This window comes from Echiichthys vipera (assembly GCF_963691815.1).
Source record: "Echiichthys vipera genome assembly, chromosome: 5".
Classification (NCBI taxonomy): Eukaryota; Metazoa; Chordata; class Actinopteri; order Perciformes; family Trachinidae; genus Echiichthys; species Echiichthys vipera.
Window position 1 is genome coordinate 8,559,479 of NC_139830.1, and position 23,395 is coordinate 8,582,873.

General features: G+C 40.2%; 1 protein-coding gene across 2 annotated transcripts; it reads right to left on the reverse strand.

Moving 5' to 3' along the window:
- Positions 1 to 1,785: 1,785 nt before the first annotated feature.
- LOC310947262 (sialate O-acetylesterase-like) lies at positions 1,786 to 7,188 on the reverse strand. Of its 2 annotated transcripts, XM_083914037.1 has the most exons (11): positions 7,169 to 7,188; positions 6,996 to 7,092; positions 6,305 to 6,469; positions 5,245 to 5,399; positions 4,393 to 4,531; positions 3,980 to 4,148; positions 3,681 to 3,844; positions 3,466 to 3,599; positions 3,124 to 3,278; positions 2,381 to 2,591; positions 1,786 to 2,257 (listed from the first exon to the last, which is right to left on the reverse strand). In XM_083914037.1, the coding sequence occupies exons 2-11, from the start codon at positions 7,054 to 7,056 to the stop codon at positions 1,997 to 1,999; spliced, it is 1,614 nt and encodes a 537-aa protein (XP_083770163.1). In that variant the 5' UTR covers positions 7,057 to 7,092; positions 7,169 to 7,188; the 3' UTR covers positions 1,786 to 1,996. The 2 variants fall into 2 exon arrangements, with proteins under 2 accessions (XP_083770163.1, XP_083770162.1); XM_083914036.1 differs by lacking the exon at positions 7,169 to 7,188 and having other exon boundaries at positions 6,996 to 7,130.
- Positions 7,189 to 23,395: the final 16,207 nt, after the last annotated feature.

Genomic DNA, 23,395 nt, shown 5'->3' on the forward strand with positions numbered 1-23,395 from the left:
CTTAGAGGTGATGCTGGGAAACTGTTAATTATGTGAAAACAATTCATCCTCAATGTAATGTGCACATCAGAGACGCACCTCCATCGGCACCTCGCACCCTGGCGTCTGCACTGGCTCCTCCAGCACCACGCGCCCCGGCGACTCCACGCCAGCTGCTGACGTCCGCCCGACTGGCCGTGTTCTTTCACAAGCTGTGCTGGAATCACAGGAGGAAATAGTGAGAGCAATCCGTGGCGTCAGAGATCGTCGAGATCAAATTGTCAATGCACTGGGAGATATTTGTCACGCAATAAATGCACTTCAAAAGTAAATTGTGTCCTTGCCTCTTTACATCGTTGAAATCAGGTTCCTCTGGTGGGGGGATGTGCTCTGGCAGTGGTATGCCACGGTGGTGTGCTAAGTTGTGCAGGACACCACAGGCCAGCACGATGCGGCACACCTTCTCAGGTGTGTACAGCAGCACCCCGCCCGCCAGCGCCCCTTTAATTTCTAAAGATATATATATTTATATAAATATATAATCACACTACTGTTCGTTGGAAAACAAACAGGACAAAACAACTTCATTACAAGGACTGACAAGACTGATCACACTTATATTAATGACTGCAGTGGTGCGCCGTGGCTACTGCAGTGTGACATATACAACTTTACGCACGCCTGTATTGAGACAAATACTGAACACAAGGAGACAAAAATGGCTTACTAGATAGCTCTGCCACTCTATTTTCACCAGGGAAAAAAAAATACACATATTTAAATGCACGTGCCCAAACGGGCATTGTGCTGGTTAAAATTCGGGGCGCAATTAAACGGATACATTATTTAATCACCGAGAAGCCACCCATCGCGCACCGTGCCAGCCTCCAACCTGTTACTAACCATGCTATTGGTAAGACTGAACGTTGAACCAGGCCACCTTGCCACGATGTTGGTGACTTGCATTTGCGCATCACATTATTTAAACATTTATTGATTGAAAATGTTTCCTGTTCACACAAACAAATGCATCCTGTGTTGGCGCTTTTATATAAACATGTGTGCAGTCAATAGCTCCGATAACATTAGGGAAACCGGCTCTTGCTGCAAATTGCACCCGTGTGGCTCCTGGCTGTGTGTCGTTCTAGGGCTTGGCGCAGCTCCGCGCACAGCTCCGGTAACACTGGCCTCGGCAACCTGAAACGACTCATGAGCCAGTTTTCGCCAACAGATCTTCCCGTTCTCTAAACACCCTCTCACGTCTGATATAACCATTTGCAATGTCTTCTAACAAGGCCAAGGCTGCCATTGTTAATGCCATTTTTTCATCACTTTGCGCATGCTTTTATATCCATCCATATGATTGCAAACACGCGTGTGTTAATTGTCCATTCATGTGTCTCTGATGTGCACATTACACTGAGGATGAATTGTTTTCACATAATTAACAGTTTCCCAGCATCACCTCTAAGTGTCGCCAAAGAAACAATAGCTGTAGAAACGTGCGTATGTTAGCCACGAAGCTTGCGTGGCGCACCGCACATTTCACTTTTGATACATCTGAACGTTGGCGTGGAAAATGGCGTACGCCACGTTTTTGTGCGCAGGCAACATTGATACATGAGGCCCCTGCTGGTAAGCCCAAAGGAGTAGTGCGGGTGAACTGGGAATGTCAGCTCAAACGTGCCAACATGATAGAAATCCTCTTCGAAAATATCCATCTGATGATGTTGCATTTTGTCTAATCCAAAAGGTGAAACGTCACTAATGGTCTTGAAATAAAACACACACAATTTGTGAGCCATTTTTATTAAAGCCAAATCTGTCTCGTAACAATACTCCACACTGTAATTTTGTCTCATGTCAATACTAGCAATGAGAAGAACCATTCTTTTAAGTTGTAAAGCTGATAGGGGACATAATCCACAGTACTCAATCTGTGAAAAAATGCTTATATTTAAGTTTACATTAAACCATTCAAAAAATATCCTTGCCTCCTGTGTCCTGACTAGACACCTCATATCAGTGACCAACCAAGAGCTCCATCACAGTTGACAATAAAAGGAGGTGCAGGTAAAATCCCACTGGCGCTGTAGATTGGACAGGCTTTAAAGTCACAGGGCCAGTCTCTCCACGCATATCTGAGGGCAGCTACGTCTTCAGTGGGCTGACACAAACTGGCAGATAACAGGACACTGGTCGAACCCCACTGCATGATGGGAGCTGGAACCCAGTGAGACTTGGGCCCACATGGGGCCTGAGCCGCTGAGCAACAGACCTTGAGAAAAGAAATCAGTGTTTAGAGCTTATTTATTAAACAAGAATGTATCAGGCCTAACATCAACTTAATAGGGATGTTGTGTTTGTGCATATGGAACATAACTGACACCAACAGCCTTACCTCAAAGAACGTTTGATTGTTTGAAAGACTGAATAGTTTAGATGGTGTGACGGAGACTTTCTGGTCGTAGGTAACGATGATATAATCAGGAGTGGACAGGATTTTGCTGGGAAACGGTCCAAGAAAGGACACGTTCTTCTCATTATAAGCCACTGCCCTTGCTCCCAATGTCAGTCTGTAGGCTACATCCTGCTTGTCTCTGGGATGGATTCTGAGACAAAGAAAAACAATAATCCTTTTAACAAACCATGGGTGCACTGGCAGGTAAGACCAGATGAGTAGGTTCAAAGTCAATACAGTACTCATCACTTTGGAATGAAAAAAATCATATCACACTATCATCTGCATACTTTTAATAAAGACAAAGAATAGTAGATAGCTGTCTCCCTGTTGCTCTTTCAGTCTCCGGTACAGAATTATACCAGGCACTTGTTGCGTGTTGGCAGCATATCAGTCCATGAAAAGTTTTATAGAGGTTTAGAAGGCTCCTAACTGAAAGCCAGAGCAGAATTTTGCAGCATTTGTTTTAGAAACACAGTATACTCCAAAAATCTAACCTGTTGTGGTAGCCAACATGTAGCACTGACTTTCAGCAACATATCTCCCAAATTTGGAGTTAGTTCCTCATGTGCAACTATTTGTTATTCAAACATCGGTATTCACAACCTGTATAAGCAAAGTGTAATGCTCCTCGGGGTAGTACAGATTTAATATGGTGTGATACTTATAATCACAATCCTTACGGGCCAAGGGGTGATTTTTCGTCTGGTAAATCAAAAGCCACAGCCATGAAGGTTTTCTGCATCCGGGAATTCGGCACATAGCCGTAGTCTGCTGTCTGGTGCCAGCGAATGTTCGGAAAAGCATCACTAGGGCAGTTTTTTAAGTCGGTGGACAGCTGAAAGTACAAGAAAATCCTAGATATGATCTACAATACAAACTATGTTGGCAATAGCATTCTGTGATTTATTTTACCCACAATGTGGCAAAATAGCAGCACATATTGCTGTCTTTTTAATTAAAAAGGTTCACTCAACATGCACTATTTTGATTGTTACATTATCAAAACTAAAATGCTAACATACCTGGACAAATCCAAAGGGAAAGTCGAGAGCCGTCTGCCCCCCTGAGCCCTCGTGAAACGCCATCCTCCAGTCATCAATCATAGCAGGGAAGGAACAACTGTAGTCGTTTTGATGATATATTGTATTTGCCTCACCTGAAAGCAACACTAGGCTTATAGTTGCATGGTGTACATGTGGCTATACCGAACATCTGATACCTGTGCAGAAAGTCTTACCCTGGTACCAGATGGCTCCTTTGATGGTCATGTTGAGCAGCGGGTGGATCATTGCATTCCACAGTACCGAATTGGTTTTAGGATTGGGAGATCTTGATGCGTTGACGGGACCACCAGTGCAGTTAAAGAAAGATAACTCTTCTTGGGTCCTCTGGGACAGATCACTATTAAGAGCACAAGAAAACACTTGTAACAAACAGGATGTTGCACAGTTAAAATTAATAAACATCCTAGATCAGTTGCCCTATATATATATCAGGTGGCAGGTTAGCTGCATTGTGTTTTTTTCATATATTTACCTGCTGTAAGTTTTCTCTAGTAGTCCACACTGCTGCAGTGCTCTTGGAGATGACCAGACTTCGACAGGTGTGCCTCCCCAACAGGACTCCACCAGTCCTATGGGGTACTGCAGCGTCTTATACAAGTAACGTCCAAACAGCCAGCACACCGCAGAGAAGTTTTTAAGATCTGGAAATACAATTACAATAGCAACATGATTTATATTTGTAGATTATTTTATCATATGTGATCACATCATACATTAATATACTGTCCTGTGCGGCAACAATAAAAAGACACTGAGACCAATGGCATGTTTCTATTACATAGCATTTAGAACTTGCTCATTTGCAATTTAATATCCCAAAGTGAAAGCCTTAGCTGCAAAACATGACTTTAAAGAATTCTATAAATAAATACATCCTTGACTTACTTTCTGGCGGCACAGACCAGGGAATCTCTACATGAATCAAATCCTTCTCCTCAGTTTCACTCTGGTTCAAGGATGCCATGAAATACCTCACATGAGGATACTTCGGTGCGAGGGCCAGCTCATCTGATGCATTGAAAATCTAATGGAGATCCAATAAATGAAAGAGAGTTCATTTAAAAATAAAGATCTGAATAAATACATAAAGAAAATGAACGTCTGGAATGCTTTATGACGCTAATATATCAATGCTACATTTCTGACTATTAAAGCAACTCTGCTGCACCAAGCAAGAACTAAAGGCAATTTTATTCACCCTTGCCTTGCATTGTCAGCAGCGCCGCATTGATTTCGATTCACAGATTCGTTTTCAACTTTCCCGATAATCGATTCATCTTTTGAGACATTTTTTAAAGAATAAAATGTCCAAATTCTGTTTTCAGCTTCTCAAATGTGATTTTTTTTTTTTTTTTACTCCTTTATGATGGAAAACTGAAACTGATCAAAACCATTTTCTGACATTTTATGGACCAAACAACAAATTGAGAAAAAAAAAAGACAAAAAAAAACGCAAATGGGCTCATGAAAAAGACAGACAGGTGTTAGGTCTGTGAATGTGTCTCATTTGTCCAGGTCATCGTTATCCTCAATGCAATTTCAGTCAAAAGCAACTAGACTTGATTATTTGTCTAGAAAGACGTTTCACCTCTCATCCAAGAGGCTTCATCAATTCATGTACGCATCTGACCAGGCTGGGACTGGTCCAACTAACTGGTGTGGAGATCCAGGTATTTAACCTCTCACAAAGCCGATGGTATCACTAGAACAGGTGTTGTGTCACTTTGCTCAGCCTACCTGTCTTGTTTGAAGCCACATGTTGCTCTGCCCTCCGCACAACCAAATATCTCCAAACAGCACATCTGTCAGAATGGCTGTGCGGTTCTGAATGGCTACTGTCACATTGTAGGGACCACCAGCTTCAACAGGGTCGAGGGTGACTCGCCAGATACCTGTCATTGACACATGGAGTGTAAACAAAATAAAGGGACAGTGACGCCCCTCCTGTTTATTCGGCAATGTTATTAGGCATGTGGTTAGGGTTAACAGTCTCTGAAAGTTTTTTTCTCTGCACAAAAGTTATTCAGGAAAACATAAGGAATTAAGTTATACCATTCAACTGCGTCATCCGACTTTGACTGGCACACAGCAGCTGGTTCTTCTGCATTCTGTCTCTCCCTTTCTATACCTGATACCCATCCTGCATTAAATGCTTTCGCCCACATTGCTGATACACCCACTCCATTGTTTCTTTTTCCATTGTCTGTTTTGTGTTAGCATTAGTTATATTGTTTAGTACAACCCTTGCTTCCCATGGACTCCATCCATGTCACATTTCCTGAGCCAGTTTGTTACGCTGTTACCCTTTTTTGAGAGTCCAAGGACAGAGGGGTGCACATCTGTAATAGATATTGACATGAATTAACTTCATCTCATTCATTTTTTACTGTAGGAGTTGGTTCAGGTTCAGGATACTTTTTTTGTACCCGTAGGTAAACTTGTTTTGCAAAACTAGGTTTCGTTACACAGTGTCAGACAACACATGCACACAAACACACATGGGGCAGTTACATAAGTAAAACAACAAAGCAATTAAACTGGTTGTATTGAAAGACAGATTGATTCTATCCTTTAGATGCACTTGGATAAGTTGGATGTCAGTCAATGTAAAGAGATCAACTGATTACCAAATTAAAATAGTTATGTTGTGTGGTGTTCCCCGAAAACCAGGAAACTTGACTGATGAATGTATTCTGACACTTCCAAACTTTCACTTCTTACAGACAACACCCTTATCATGGGTTTTGGTTAACAAATCAGTCTCTGCAACAACAACAGATGTGTGCAGTGCACTCACCATTGGTCACAGTCACCAGTGAGATTTGCTGTGTTATTGGTCCTCCTGACAATAAGAGGTTCACCCGCGCACCCTCAGGGCCGTAGCCCCACAGCACAGCTCTCTCTGGAGACTTCTGCAGCACCATGTTGTTTCCATAGTAGGAGGCAAAGCGCAGGTCTTGATCTGCACACACAAACACACACACACACACACACACACACACACACACACAACTAATTGTATTTTTTCTTCAGTGCAAAAAATATGTATAGGGTGAAGACAGGTCAAGACAGATGTCCGTCCTCCATAGAGCTGGGTCTGTCTGACGTTCCTGCCTGTTATAGGGAAGGTTTTCGTTGCCACCGTACTCTACGGGGGAATTGTTGGGTCTATGTAAATCATAAATAAGTCATAGAGTGTGGTCTTAACCTAGTCTGTAAAGTGTCCTGAGATAACTTTTGTTATGATTTGGCACTATAAATAAAATTGAATTGAATTGAATTGTATTGTGCCAATAACAGTTAAAATATTGGTATAGGCATAACACTGGGTAAGTAAATGAGAGGGCAGAAATACAGTTGTTCTAAAAATATTAAGGCTATTGTATAAAGCCTATATATATTATTATTATTATATATTTTTGCTTTGACAGAAATCAGTAAACTGCAGTTTAATTGTCACGCATTTGGAAAGACGGCTCGTTACTCACCACAGTCGCAGTCGTGAACAGAAGCTGCCAGAATAAAAACAACCCAAAGAATAATCGCCATGGCAAAAAAGACTTGTTAACAAAAAGATTAAAAAATCTGTCGGACAAAGTCACACCAGTCAGCGCATACTAAAGTGAAACTGCCAAACCCCGCAGCCTCCCGGGAAACTTACCTCTGATAATTATGTGTTTTTATTGTTTTGTTTACCTTGGCGTCCCCATCTGACTGCGGATCTTCAAAATAAAAGCGCGACAGCTCAAACGTGCCAGCAAATACTGAAATATCCATCTTATAAAATAAAAGAAACCCTCATTGATGTACTTTAAATACATTTTTTTCAAAATCTGTCTCACAATACTCCACACTGTAATTGTATATATATATCTATATAATGAATCAACAGAAAACAAATTGTAGTCGTCAAATATTTAAACAAGTTAATTTGGCTAAAGTTGTTGTGCCCGCTGCTCTCTAGTGGCTTAAGAAGTAAACAAGACATCATGAAGGACGAGACTTCATACATTCATTCATCTTCAACCGCTTGTCCCTATCGGGGGCGCTGGAGCCGGTCCCAGCTGACATCGGGAATGAGGCGGGTCCCACCCTGGACAGGACGCCAGTCTATCACAGGGCACATAGAGACAAACAGAGACAGACAACCATTACGGGCAATTAAGCGTCATCAATGAACCGAACACAGGCATGTCTTTGGACTGTGGGAAGAAACCGGAGAACCCGGAGAAAACCCACGCAGACACAGGGTGAACATGCAAACTCCACACAGAAGGGCCCCAGCCGGGATTCGAACCAGGAACCCTCTGGCTGTGACAGCGCTAACAACCACACTACCTTGTCGACCTAGGACGAGACTTCAATTCCAAAAAAACATAGAAAAACAGATCTTATATTGGTTAGAAATGGACCTGCACGCTATTTCAAAAGTCTGCTGACATGGAACCAGTGACACAAATCAACTCCAGAGCCCAACTGCCCACAAAGCTGGGCTGTGGAGCTGTGAAGTTTTATGTCTGTCCAGTATCACATGGTTGCTGTGGCTGTTTGCATTCTTAGTCCTGCTTTTTCTTTTGTGTCTAACTTTTAATTCTGAGTGAGTCATTTTCCCAAACACAGACAACTGGAGATGTTTGCACACCATCTGAAATAAATAAAAAGTTATATTGGACATGTTTTTTTTTTCTTCAAATATAGAAACCAAATCCCTTCTCAGCCTGTATTGCGCTGTCAGTCACATACTGAAGCAAATTTGGGGAAAACCAACAGTAAGATGAATAAAACCAAATGGTCAAGTATTCATACAACCCCAAATCACAAATGATCTTTAAGGGTCTCAACAATTCACACAGCAGCATATCACCACATCCTCCATCCGTACACTATTTATTCAGAGCAGTGAGTAACAACAAAAGCAGTGGGAGTTAAACTTTAAAACAGGCTAACATAATTGCATCATTTCTCAAATCTGCCCCAGATACACAAATGCTACTGTGAGGGGAATCCTTATGAAGGCCAAAGTAATTAACATATATGGACAAAAACAACAGCGTGACAAATGAAAAGCAGGTGTAACATTCATTATCCGAGAGTTTAGCAGCTAGGTGTTTATTTTCTCTAAGCGTTTTATGAGTTTGCCTGTAGTAAAGACAAATTAACTGTCCGTGTTCTGTTGGCATGCTATTTAACACAAAATGTCAACACTCATACTGAGATAAGTGATGGATACAGGCAGGAGAATAAAAAGCTTGTTGTAGAATAAAGTAATGAGAGAACCGTAACGCGAGGAGCTGTGCTGACAGTGTATTTATATTGACATGTAGGGTAAACATACTGCAGTACATGAGTGAGACATGAAGTTATTTCCTTTTACCCTGCAGCTTTCCGTGTGCACCCACCGTGCAATTACACACCCCTTCAAAGACCAGTGATAACATCTGAAATGTGAAAAGGCACATTTATCTGACAGTAATGTGAGTGTATGGGTTTACTTTTTAATTTGAGTTTCATAATCTTGCCCATCCCCATTCAACTCAACTGCTTGTTACAGCATCTTCTAACACAGACACAGTTCAACTTTAAGACGTGATGAAAAGAAAGCTGAATGAGAATTATGTCTCTGATCTGAATGTTTTGGGAAGGATGCATCTGAAACATTCCCTTTACGATGCATGTATGATTTAGTAAGAGTTTGATTTCAGACTGCAAACTGGAGGTACAAAATACAAAGGTAAAATGTGTGTTTTCCCCCTCGACTTACTTCAATTTCTCTAAATAGTAGTTTGATTTTGCTCAAAGTGGTATGCAGCTTTACTAGAAATCTTATTAAAGTGCAAATTGTCAGCTTTAAATTAATGATTTATTTGTGAAAAGGAGAGCACGCAGGTCAAAAATATTCCTGAGGCTCTCTTTGATACTGTTTGAGATCATTCCTAATGAATGCTGAAAACTATGCAAACCACGTTTCTGCTCCTGTTGGCTACATCAACTCAAGCTCCGCTGACCACAAAACCAGCCTTCAGTTATCAAAGTAGTTTACTGAAATCAACAAGAACTCATTTAGCTTATAGAATGACCTCCCTGGAGGGAAGGTGGAGTAAATAAAGTAAATCATTTAGTTAAGAAATATGCACGCTGATGCAATTTGTAAACGCACGAGAGGAATCAGAAATGAAATCACGGTTGAAGCAGGTAGGTGGACCCAAACACAGGAAGCAGCAACGGGCAGGAGACAAGAACTAAAGAATAAACAAGGAATCCAACCAGGCTTGGGTAAAAACACATAAGCAGAACACTCGGATCAAACAGCTTCAACAGGGGATAGATGGACGACAAACTGACAAGAACAGAACAGGAAAAGGGTATTTATCAAGACAGGATCAAACACTGAACAAGACAGCTGGAGTAGGCAGGGAACAGCGATACAGATTGGGTAATGAGATAAGGACAGGCAACATGAGACACGCAAAGTAGGGAAGATACAAAAAAGGTGTACACAGGAAGACCAGCAGGGCGACAGGAAACACAAAAGCAGTAGAAGTACAAAAGAAAACAGGAATCAAACTAAGTCAACGACAATATGTTCATATTTCTTTTCGTATATCCATTAATTATTTTTCCAATCGTGTGCTTATAAGAATGTCAAAAACATTTCAAAAAGTGCACATAGTTGAAAAGTCCAAAACTGAAGTGGACTGGAACTACCTATTTTTTTTCTTCTTCTTTGACTTCCCATAAACTCTGTGGTAAGGCCATTTGAAAAATTAAATAAAATAAGAGGTCAGGGCTTTTTAAAGCTGCTTAACAGACAATGGAGAATTATTTTTTGTTGTTGTTTCGAGTGGCAACATCACTATTTATCGTAAAAGGGCTACATAAACTTTAATACAGGTTTTGTTTACAGGGTAAATAGTACATTTCTTGAAAACCCCATATTTGTGTTTCTCTACACATGTGCAGAATAATTGCTATCATAATGTAATAGATAATCTTCAATACAAAACAAATATATATGGCATTTGGCATTTTATGTGAAATTAACTATGCAATTATGACAGCAAGAATTCTAATCCTACTATAAAAGTATAGGGAGTAGAGTACAACAACAACAACAACAACATGTCATGTCACAAAAATGACGAACTTGCATAGAACAACAGCAATACCACAACATATTTGCCAAAGACACAAATTACACATCAAGACGACAAATGTATTTTAGAGAGAGAACAATAATATGCCACAGACATTCATGCACCGATGACAGAGGCTTCCTGCCCATCATCTAATCTAATCTAATCATTCAAACCACAAGAATGTAAAACTACAGTCTGGGGTATTGAAACGCCACTCTTCCGAATGGAGGACACAGACACACAGACAGACAGACAGACAGACAGACACACAGACAGACACACAGACACACAGACACACAGACACACACAGACACAGACACACACACATACACACACACACACACACACACACACACACACACACACACACACACACACACACACACACACACACACACACACACACACACACACGACGACAATGATCAATAGAAATACACACATTTCTGAGTCTCTCTGAAATGAAAAAAATGTGTCGTCATCAGCAACTACAAATCTTCAATTTACCTATCATGTTTCTCTACATGCAGACCACGGCAGCATCGGACTGATGTCACAGTGTATTTCCGTATGAGTAATGCTTCAATATTACCGCTCCACTTCAGAGTCCAAGTCAGTGCTCAAATTAGATTGCAAAAAAAATTGGGTTGAAAATGGCTATCCCTCCTCTAGTGATCCGTGGAATGGGCTCTGGTCTGTTCCATCACATTTTACAGCTAATTTCATGTGGTGAAATAAGAGATGCAAATATGTTTGTGGTTTCATGCATGAACCAAGATTTATGGCTGCTGTCAAGGGCCCTCATAGGTCTCTTAACACATCTTCTCCCATCCATCATGTGATAAATCTCTCAAATTAGCGCCTACTTTTAAGTTACTGAGCAGCTATTAGATGCATGAGAGGAGGCTGAGCATCATCTCCTGTAGCCTACATTGCATCACACTTTCACACCCGTTGCCACCTTAATCAGTTTACACACGAGACTGCCTTGCCCCATTTATGCCACAACAAGAAGCTGAAGAATAGATGTTCAGGCAACTTTAAATGCACTTGCCGTACAGTCAATTCAAGAAATATTCATGTTCAATATGTAAACAAATCTTTTCGAAATCAAAACAATATAATGATTGTCATTTCGGGAAATACACTTATGTGCTTTCTCACAGAAAGTTAGGCTGGAAGATATCACATAAGACAAATACGGTTGTACTATGAATCAAACATGATCTCCTGGTTAGCTTGGCTTAGCACAAACACTGGAAACTAACAAAATCCACTTGCCAACACATCTAAAGCTCACATATCTTGTTTAAGTGTAAAAAATGGGACTGTTTGGTATAACGGAGAGTATTTTCCTGCCCAGGTGCAGTGAATTCATGGTGTCTTCATTGTGGGGTTGCCGGGCAACCAGCGAAGACTACTGTATAAAAGTATAGATATTTTCATACACAGTCCTGCTCACACAAGGAATTAAAAGAGCAAAAAAATAGTTCATTAAATTATGGCAATTGTTTTTAGACGTGCTGATGACCAATAGCAATCCGTCTTGACCTCTTGCCAGTTATGTGACCTTTGAGGTTAACAGAGAACTGGACAGTCCAAAATCACTAGCCTATTAGCTGTGAAACCATACAATGGTCTCAGCAGCGCACAGTAATGTATCTAGCAAACTAAATACCTCATAAATGTCAAAGAAGTTTATTATCGCCATAGGAGCTGTACTCTTAAAGTAACAAAACAAGAATTCCCAGTCCCATCCAGCACAACGTACGCTTCCAGTTCACAGCCACCTACACACATCTAAAGAGGTTCCCGGCTTCATGATGGATTGAGGTGTTGCATCATTACTTATAGTAATAGTGTTGTTGTTGGCAGAGGAAATGTTGCTAAGCTACTTACTGATCAGAAGACAAGCGCACAGGTATGTTTGACACTATTGCTACCATCTGACGCACACTTTGTAACATAAGCTGCTGTCATACATTCAGTGTTGTTAAATGAGAAACGGCTGGAGGCAGATGCTGAAGAAAAAAATTAACTCACTGATGGAATACAATACAACACAGTACCAGTGGACAAATAGCTCTTCACCCTTGTCTCATGATTTCTAATCATTTTGCAAACAGGAATAGCCTATCCATTTACAGAAGTGGACTTCATCGTATCATAAACAGAGTGGATAACCAGAGGGGCAATACGAGAATGACAGCAAAGCAAAATGCAAATACTACAACATTATTAATGACCTTTTCTTTTTCCGTGGCAAGCCTGGGAGGAACCATCCTGGCTTGAGTGTCACTTTAATAAATGGGGGTATCTGGTTAATCATCTATTGTGATTTTGTTGTTTTGAAGCAAATAGCATAATTCAGTATACCATACTCATTTTTCAAGTAGCAGTGAAAGGTGCAATTTGGCAGCATTGATATATTTACATGATATCTATCACTGTCATACCTTTGCCGATATCAACAAGCTTGAAATCAGACAGAATTGTCAACAAGTATATAAGTAGCATATATATGTAAATATATATAAGATAATATACGTATATATACGTTTATTATCTTTCCAATTTCTGCTTGTGGAAGGATGACAGGCGGGGAAAAATGGTTGATGGACTGAAATAGTTTATTATTTTCATATTTTCATTGTTTCATTTTGTTTGTTAACTTTACATGCATGCTGTGTTGCCAAGCAACCAGCCCTTCATCTCCCTACAAAAAGAAAAATGACAGCTCTTTTATATTACCAGTAGGACGAGACAATAGCATACATGGACATTACACACAACTACACTTATTTAATCACACCACATGCAATTAGCTGCACATTGACATTCCTTGTAAAGTATTATTTTATCTTAAATACTCTCTTTGCTCTCTGGTGGAGAATATGAGGATGGGTATTGAGTAAAAGAAGGCTGCAGATATTAAGAAAGTATACTATTTTATGAGTGTCGCGATAAACAAGATTATTAAAGCATCTCTTTATTTGTTTCTCTTGCCTGTCTGTGTACAAATGTGTGAAATATGTCCAGTATTTACACATACACATTGAAAGGAAACAAATGTGGCCCTGGAAAACCACATTTTCTCCCAGTTTCTTCCTCTTCCAGGTATATTTTCCTGAGTTAATTCTTGGCTGCTAGCCCTACATTCATGTCCCCTTTTCCCCTTTATCTTACACAAATGGAATATCTCCTGAGCTCCTTCATCAATAAGAGGCTGCATTAAAGAAGCTTGCAAGGTGCATTCAGTGCCTTATTCTCTAATATTAGTTTCCCTTCCCTGGATGATTAAAGGGTTGTAAAATAAACAGTGAGCATTAGCATAATGGATTGTTTTGAAACCAGCTGAAGCTGCTGTTTACCTGCTGAAAGATTGGCTTTGTACTTTTGCACACAGAGGCCATTGTAAAGACGTCAGATGGATGCTGGACATGCTTCAGATCAGCAGGTGGCACTCTTATGTCAGTAAAATAGACGCGACCTTGTGTATTTTGACAGGACATGAGATGAATTTAGCTACACTGAGGAAGCTGAAGTCTTTGCCTTTTAGTTTATCTTAAGCCTTTCAAAGACGACAACTTCAGTCATCTGGATTATAATAACCGGGTTTAAAGATAAGCCACATCAGACCAAAACAGAGGGATTTTTGTTTTCCATTTTTTGGACACATGATATGTGTTTTATACTGAGTAAAATGGGGCATTTAATGCTATATATCCCAGCCCTATGTGCAAACACTTATGAATGTTAGATGCAGCAGCAGGATCTGAGATATTGATGCATTGTACAATAAACACCTTTTATTTTTTTGTCTTTCGACCCTCTCTAATGAATAGATTTATTAATAAAAATAACATAAATGTGGCAGTCTGATGTCTTATGAATGACACAGGGATCAACATGTTTATTGTTCTTGCTCTCTATACTGACACGTGACAGACACGTGACGCTCATGTCTTAAAATAAATGTTATATAAGTATTTACTGTTTCTTAATGGATTTAGTCCTTACTAAATTATTTAAGTATTAAAACCTGTGTTCTTAATCAACTTTGCATGTAAAAACACATTCATTTTGTATGACAGTGCAACATACACACTAATAATGTAGTCTTCACACATCCTCGTTTATGAGATTGTTTTTAACATTTATTAATTTCATTTAACATTTATGACAAATTACAAATTACTGCGTCAGTCTTGACAGTAACTCTGGTCTGTGTTATGAATCTTAAAACCTCACAGAATCAGCTTCGACGCACATGCATCAAAAAATCACGGCTCGTTCAGAATGACGATTATAAGATCTATTTCACAAATTCTCCTCTCTCTGTGTAGCACAGGTGAAGTCGGGGCGCTGCTGCCAATTATCAGCAGTAATTATTTGTGTATCTGGGCTTACTGGCCTGTCAGATGAGTTTGCAGTTCACAGAGAAAATAAAATCACATTACATTTCTCAACACACTGCTGTACAGCAGCAGACAACTGGGATCAGCAGTAATGGCATCCGAATCAAACCCATGATTAATTAAAGGCAGTAAAATCCCAGAATGGCAGATGTCATGCACTGGATGAAATTAGCTGAGTATTTCCAATTTTACCTTGGACCTAAACTCCCTCTATTGAGAGTTGGGGTCAAATATACTCCTGTCCCCTTTGCAGTTTCCTTTTGGTTGAATGCTCAAGAGGCTAGTGCAGCAATTTCCTTCATATTCAATCAAACGTGACTGAGGTGTTAACATTGTAGCAGATAAAGAAAACACACTGACTCTCTCACCCAGACAGTTCTCAAGATTAATAGTCGGTGAACGTATAGTTCTTTTATGAGCAAAATGCACTTCTCACAATCTGGTCAAACTCTGTTAACCCCGCATGCTATCAGCATGACAAAGTGCAAAAATACATCCAGGAATAAACGCTTTCCAAAGTCGTTCAAATTTAATACGATGCAGCGTGGAGATGCACATTTTTAAGGCAGCGTAGTGAGAACATGTCTCCTTTAATTTACAGAGTGAACGATTCGCTCCCTGCACGCACACATTTCTTACTGCATACCCTTCTCTGGTGAGATGAGATGGGAGCATGATGCAGAGCAAGAGAGGAAGCAGGGATGCTCATAGTTTAATCCAAGAGACTGATGACTTTGAACTGCATCTCCTGTGAAAATGCATCTTACCGCTCACATCCTGTAAGGTTTTTTGATTTTAATCAGCTCCCAGCAAGCTTCAATTGAAATGAAATTGACAGAGAGGAGAGGACACTCAAGTGTACAAGTCGACATTAATGGATGATGGCCACCATGGCTGTCATCATGTGAGCTAATTATCTATTTGGCTGGAGGAACGTGCAGTTTGTTTTAATTAGTTGATTAGTATGTATTTAGACACATAGGAAAACGTTTTTTTTATTCATCTAATCCTATGCTAATGTGTGAGCAGAACCTTCATCTTGGCGCCCTTAAGGGTGAAGTAAATAGCAGAGAAGTGTGTTTATTAAATTAACTTTTAACTTAACTTGTGATGCCAGTTTTAACAACATGTGACATTTACATTTTGAACATATCGTCCTCACACAGTTTGAGGCAGGGTAACAGGGAAATCATCTCTGCTTCTGGTTTAATTGAGTTTTGTATTCTGAAACCCCAACGTACCCACTGAGACTGGATTACTGCTGTTTAAAATGTAAGCGCCTCATGAATTTAGAGAGAAAAATTGCAGAGTGGTAACATTTAAAAGCTATGGCCTACTTTACTGTATTTTTTTTGGCATTCATGCACACCTGCATATGAGTTTTACTGAACTTGCAGTCATGTGATCAGCTACTGTTGAACTAAACTTTCAGGGATGATCCTTTTAAATGCAATGTGAAAAGGATATACTGTCAAATGATGACCTGAGCAAGAAGGAAATACAAAAAAAGAAAAATACAATTATTACCACTCAATATAGAAAGTCATAAATTACTATTTGCTATCAGCTAGAGATAACTGCCTTCTCTGGAATATAATGGAACTAGATGGCACTGGGCTTGCGCGTGATTTGAAAAACGCAACAGCAATGTCTCTTTTCAGAAATCCTGACCTGGGGCCTGTTTCACAAAGCAGGTTCAAAAAACTCTGAGTTTAACCCTGAACTCTGAGTTGATCTACTCTGAGATAGGAAACTCTGAGTTTTCGGTTCCAGAACAGCAGATTTGCGTTAGGTTGATCAACTCAGAGTAGTTTGACCTGGAGTTAAGCGCGTGCACCACAAGTAAAAAAAGACAGCATCAATGGAGCCCTGATTCGACGAGTCACCATGGCAACGGGGAAGCGAAGGGCTACGCTACAACTGGAAATGGAAATATTAATGCGCTCATACGGTGAGTTTGAGCAGGTTTACACCGCTGCAGCAGCAAAAGAGAGGGAGATGGTGCAGGAGAACATTGCGGCTCGGGTCAGTGCATAAGTTTAAATGTAGTCCAGTTGCAATCACAGTAATATCACAGGGGGAACTGCATGAGTGGGAGCCTATTCATTTATTTCATTTAAGTGCATTCCCACGGGGGAGAAGCGCAGCTTAAGATGAAACATAAAAACATTTTTCAAACAGGTAAAACCTCTGCACAGTCTCATGGTGACGCCTCATTTTGAGCAGGTTTTACATCGTAAAGTAAATATTACCGTAAGTGGCTGTTTTTTATACAACATATCAATGTATAAAAAACTCCCATTTGCAAAAAAAACGCAGCGCAACACAGAATATCTGCTGTGATATGAGAGCATGACTGGTTGTTAATGTTGGAAATGTAAGGAGGGGTGAGATGGACTGTGACATGAAACGGTGTTTTATTCAGCCCCCTCGCATTATAGGTGATATTCTGGATCAGAAGGCTGTATAGGAGTAGTTAATATACCGGTAACCCAATTAAAAGCACACACTTTTGAACCTATGAATTGCAAGAAAAGCTGGAATTATATTTAGAAACGCTAAGTCAAATACATTCAACTTGCTCAAAAGATCCATTTCATTCATTTTGTAATTATGGCTGCAGCATATTAAGGACGTCTATGCGCGGTCTGATAATCATCTCCCGACCAATATTTAATTCTCTTTGCGAAATGCGTCACCTTCATTCACGGGATCGTTATCAAAATGACACGCCATGGTAGTGTAAATATTCACCACCTAATATAACTTTTAATGTAGGCCTACTGAATGACTTTTATACGTTGTATACAAAAACTCCCGTTTGCAAAAAAACGCAGCGCAACACAGAATATCTGCTGTGACATGAAACGGTACCGCTCAAACAGAGAATTGCCTGGAAATGCAAGAACATCTATAATCAATAGTCTGATAATCATCTCCCGACGAATATATAATCATCTGCGCAGTAATGCTGCAGCTTCATCCACGGGATTGTTATCAGAAGGACACGCCATGGTAGTGAAATAGTCGCCACCTAATATAACTTCTAATGACTGATTTTTGCAGTGATTTTCTGAAAAAACAGACGGAACTATAGCAGAACTATACTTCGCCAAAACTCGCCTGCTGACTGAATGAATGAGGAAATGAAACACCGTGTGTGGCTGAAAGAGGGCGGAGACAGAGAGAAACTCAAGGTTTGCTGAGAAAAACCTGGTCCCGACCAGGTTAGTTTCAGAGAGCATGTTACCATGGTAACTGACCGAGAGTTTAAGTTACCTCCCTTTGTGAAACAGGCTAGAGTTACCCCTCTGTCTCTGGTTTGAGTTACCTCCCTTTGTGAAACGGAAAACTCAGAGTTTCCCTCATTTCAGGGTTAACATACTCAGAGTTTTCACTAAACCTGCTTTGTGAAACAGGCCCCTGATGGTGGTTGTGAGCAGTTTCATGGAGGAACTACTTTCTTTCTACAAAAGTACACCCGCCATCCATATAACGGCACAGAAGTCCCTTGTGTTCCGGCATTGCTAGCTTGTGGAGACTAGTTCATAGCAAACTGATACTGCCAGCTCATCTGAGCTAGCTAACATTACAGGGGCCTGTTTCACAAAGCAGGTTTAGTGAAAACTCTGAGTATGTTAACCCTGAAATGAGGGAAACTCTGAGTTTTCCGTTTCACAAAGGGAGGTAACTCAAACCAGAGACAGAGGGGTAACTCTAGCCTGTTTCACAAAGGGAGGTAACTTAAACTCTCGGTCAGTTACCATGGTAACATGCTCTCTGAAACTAACCTGGTCGGGACCAGGTTTTTCTCAGAAAACCTTGAGTTTCTCTCTGTCTCCGCCCTCTTTCAGCCACACACGGTGTTTCATTTCCTCATTCATTCAGTCAGCGGGCGAGTTTTGGCGAAGTATAGTTCTGCTATAGTTCCGTCTGTTTTTTCAGAAAATCACTGCAAACATCAGTCATTAGAAGTTATATTAGGTGGCGACTATTTCACTACCATGGCGTGTCCTTCTGATAACAATCCCGTGGATGAAGCTGCAGCATTACTGCGCAGATAATTATATATTCGTCGGGAGATGATTATCAGACTATTGATTATAGATGTTCTTGCATTTCCAGGCAATTCTCTGTTTGAGCGGTACCGTTTCATGTCACAGCAGATATTCTGTGTTGCGCTGCGTTTTTTTGCAAACGGGAGTTTTTGTATACAACGTATAAAAGTCATTCAGTAGGCCTACATTAGAAGTTATATTAGGTGGTGAATATTTACACTACCATGGCGTGTCATTTTGATAACGATCCCGTGAATGAAGGTGACGCATTTCGCAAAGAGAATTAAATATTCGTCGGGAGATGATTATCAGACCGCGCATAGACGTCCTTAATATGCTGCTGCCATAATTACAAAATGAATGAAATGGATCTTTTGAGCAAGTTGAATGTATTTGACTCAGCGTTTCTAAATATAATTCCAGCTTTTCTTGCAATTCATAGGTTCAAAAGTGTGTGCTTTTAGTTTGGTTACCGGTATATTAACTACTCCTATACTGTATAGCCTTCTGATCCAGAATATCGCCCATAATGCGAGGGGGCTGAATACGCACAACACCGTTTCATGTCACAGTCCATCTCATCCCTCCTTACATTTCCAACATTAACAACCAGACATGCTTTCATATCACAGCAGATATTGTGTGTTGCGCTGCGTTTTTTTTTGCAAATGGGAGTTTTTTATACAACATTGATATGTTGTATAAAAAACAGCCACTTACGGTAATATTTACTTTACGATGTAAAACCTGCTCAAAATGAGGCGTCACCATGAGACTGTGCTGAGGTTTTACCTGTTTGAAAAATGTTTTTATGTTTCATCTTAAGCTGCGCTTCTCCCCCGCGGGGTTGCACTTAAATGAAATAAATGAATAGGCTCCCACTCAAGCAGTTCCCCCTGTGATATTACTGTGATTGCAACTGGACTACATTTAAACTTACGCACTGACCCGAGCAGCAATGTCCTCCAGCACCGTCTCCCTCTCTTTTGCTGCTGCAGCGGTGTAAACCTGCTCAAACTCTCCGTATGAGCGCATTAATATTTCCAATTCCAGTTGTAGCGTAGCCCTTCGCTTCCCCGTTGCCATGGTGACTCGTCGAATCAGGGCTCCATTGATGCTGTCTTTTTTTACTTGTGGTGCACGCGCTTAACTCCAGGTCAAACTACTCTGAGTTGATCAACCTAACGCAAATCTGCTGTTCTGGAACCGAAAACTCAGAGTTTCCTATCTCAGAGTAGATCAACTCAGAGTTCCGGGTTAGACTCAGAGTTTTTTGAACCTGCTTTGTGAAACAGGCCCCAGGTCAGCTGAGGAGGAAGCCATTAATGTTTACACCTCTCACTAGCATGAGTAAAACCTCTGGAGTACACTTTCTGCTGCATGATCATATGGTTAGCTAGTGTATTTCACTACAAAGGAAACCGAATATGAAACTACTCACACCAAGGTCTGTGGATTGCCTTAAATAACTGGGTTATGATTTCTGGAAAGAGACACTGCTGTGTTTTAAATATATTGTTTAGCACTTTCCCCGTAAGCTGAGATTTTATTGTTCCACTATATCCCAGAGAAGGCTGGGCAACTCACACCAAAAAAATTAGCTCATACCAATCCCCCCCCCACACGCACACACACACACATAGTGATGTGACACTCCATTTAAGACAACCTCCTGTTACTCTAATGAAAGTGTCACTGGTGCTGGTAATACAGCTTGCCGGTAAACACATAACTTCCATCACTCCTGTCAGTGCATCCGTCTTCTTCAGAATTCGCTTCCTTTCCCAATTGATATGATACGATTCAGTTAAATCTGGATTACAGAATCTGTTTAAGATAAAAAAAACAACAATGAAAGTAACTAGTTAGTAATGACCAATAATAAATAAGTCAAACACATAAGGCATGAGGCATTGGTCTAGTCTCCACGGGATTAATGTTTTTATACTGGATGATGCTGCAGTGAATTGTATGTAGTGCAGGAGGTAAAGTTGTGGAGGTCAGGGTGGTGGATTGGCATGCAACATGTTCACTAACATTTCAGGCTCAGATTTGAGTCCCATCCCATGCCAAGACCCAGTCTTGAACATTTAAATAGGACAACAATCTTGACAGTAAGTAGTTTTCCATCCCATGCTAAGTGTGATTGTTATTTCATTTGAACTTATCGCAGCAAAACATTGAAATATGTTTTACTAACATTCTTTCCACATTTAACATTTACATTTCAATATTATCTCACTCTGTACAAAGTAGATTTAGCTGTATGATCAGCTTGCTGAATGAAAAATACCTTAATCTGTGTGTAGTTGCTACGCAAGGATATCATGATAATCACTTAAAAATGTGAACGTTCAAAGATGTCATCTAATTTAATACTGGGAATTCATAATCTGTTAGGCAAGTGGTTTGGAATAAAACATAACAAATCTTCATAGCGCAAACTATGAAAAGACAAATTGACAGGGAGGGAATAGTTACAAAGTAGCCAAACACCAAACCCAAATCTGTGAAAACTGTATTATCAACTGCTGATGGCAGTTAGAGAATGGTCCATCTAGTGGCTGGTGATGTTGCCACAGATTTTGGTTTGCAGGTTTGTTGCTCTTTAATGAAAACCACTTTCATATGTACAAGAGGCTATGTGCACATCATAAAACATCAGCTTAGTCTGGCTCACTGAACGTACAGTGCCGGGATTAAGCCTGACATCCGGCCAGACCACTTACACCATCTCCGCTATCTATTTTGCAAAAGGGCACCGTTGACTAAGTGCCACCCAAGACGTACAAAAAATGTACAAAAAACAAGGATTTATTAACGATAATAAAAAAGTAAAAGGACATTCACAAGGTCTCAGAACAACAATAAGCGAGAATTCTTTCTAAACAGGGAGCAAGCATAGCTCTACTCAAGATACACAGGCTGTTAATCACAACATGTGATTGTGGAATCAAACATATTTGAGTCAAAATGACTAACCCCAGTAGGCTGCCCACTTAAGCTACACACACAGCATGAAGCTGAAGCTCTCTCCAACTTCTTATACTGCAGATGCTGATTGGTAATGAGCCCCACCTGCGTGCCACCACTCGCTGCAGCTGCCAGGCAGGGGAGGACGGCACCTGAAATAAGAGCGAGCAGAGAGGAAACACACAAATATGCCACTATGACACAAAACACTGAGATTATGAAACATCCAAACTGCAGTTGTTGGCTACAACATTAAAGTATGATAGTGGAGCCACACACAAATTGACAACAAAACAGGGGGTTCTGTACTGCTGCAGATGTTTCAAATGTTGCTTTAGAAAACTAAAAGGTATTACCAACTTGCAGGTGTACTTTGAATGACTCTTTCTCTAGCATTACTGTTTATAGTAAAGGCTGTCTCAATTTGTGTGTATGCCACTGCCCCCCAAGTGTGTTTGTTCTGGTAAAGCATAATGAGTAAAAGGTGGCCCCACACAAAGAGTAGCCTAGGTACCCATTACCACTTTAATTTGACCCCTGCCTACCCTTATCTATGTGTTTATTATTGTAACCATGGTGGCGAAGGGCCCCTAACCTTAAAAAATAAGTCATTAAAACCTCAACCACAATGTTTCATTAACGTTAACTAAGTACTTATTTTAACCCTAACCATGATCTTTCTGTTCAACTAACCTAGTCGTTTTTGAGCCTAAACATCAAATCTTAACCATATAATTTTCTTTAAACAATGATTTGTAACGGATTTGAAGGCCAGTCAGCCAAATTATTATATTAAAACAGTATTATTATTATTATTAATTCAAGTTAGAGGAAGGGTTGAAGATTTCAGGTAGCTGATCTGCTACTGTATGTATCCCCTCTTTCAAACGCACAGCCGATCTCCTGTTTAACTGTTTCATTTTGCACATATTTCAGATCATAACTAGTAACGTTGGTAAATATGAAGATGTTTCTTTGATGATCTTTTTTCCCCAGCAAAGGTTACACACATATTCTTTCAGACTGTATTTTCTGCAGTCTTTGGTCTGCTACAAAATGTATACCCTCTCTATAATGCACCAACGATGTCCTACCATAAAGTTGCCATCCTAAGTTGATTATATATTAAGACAAATATTTTTTGTATTACTGTCCTATATTCATAGGACCATCCTGATCTTGCGAGAGAAAATTTGGCCAAGCGACCGAACCGATCAGTGTTTTGAGGGGGCTCAAAGTGTGACGCAACGAGAAGCGACTGTTCAGTGTAAACAACGGCGGCTTCCACGGATGAGATGAGAGC

Coding starts and splice junctions, on each gene's coding strand:
- LOC310947262 (XM_083914037.1), bottom strand. CDS start 7,056: ATGGCGATTATTCTTTGGGTTGTTTTTATTCTGGCAGCTTCTGTTCAC. Junction 4,532..5,244: donor TGTGGCTTCAAACAAGACAG/GTAGGCTGAGCA, acceptor GATCTCCATTAG/ATTTTCAATGCATCAGATGA. Junction 3,279..3,465: donor TTCCCTTTGGATTTGTCCAG/GTATGTTAGCAT, acceptor TTGTACTTTCAG/CTGTCCACCGACTTAAAAAA.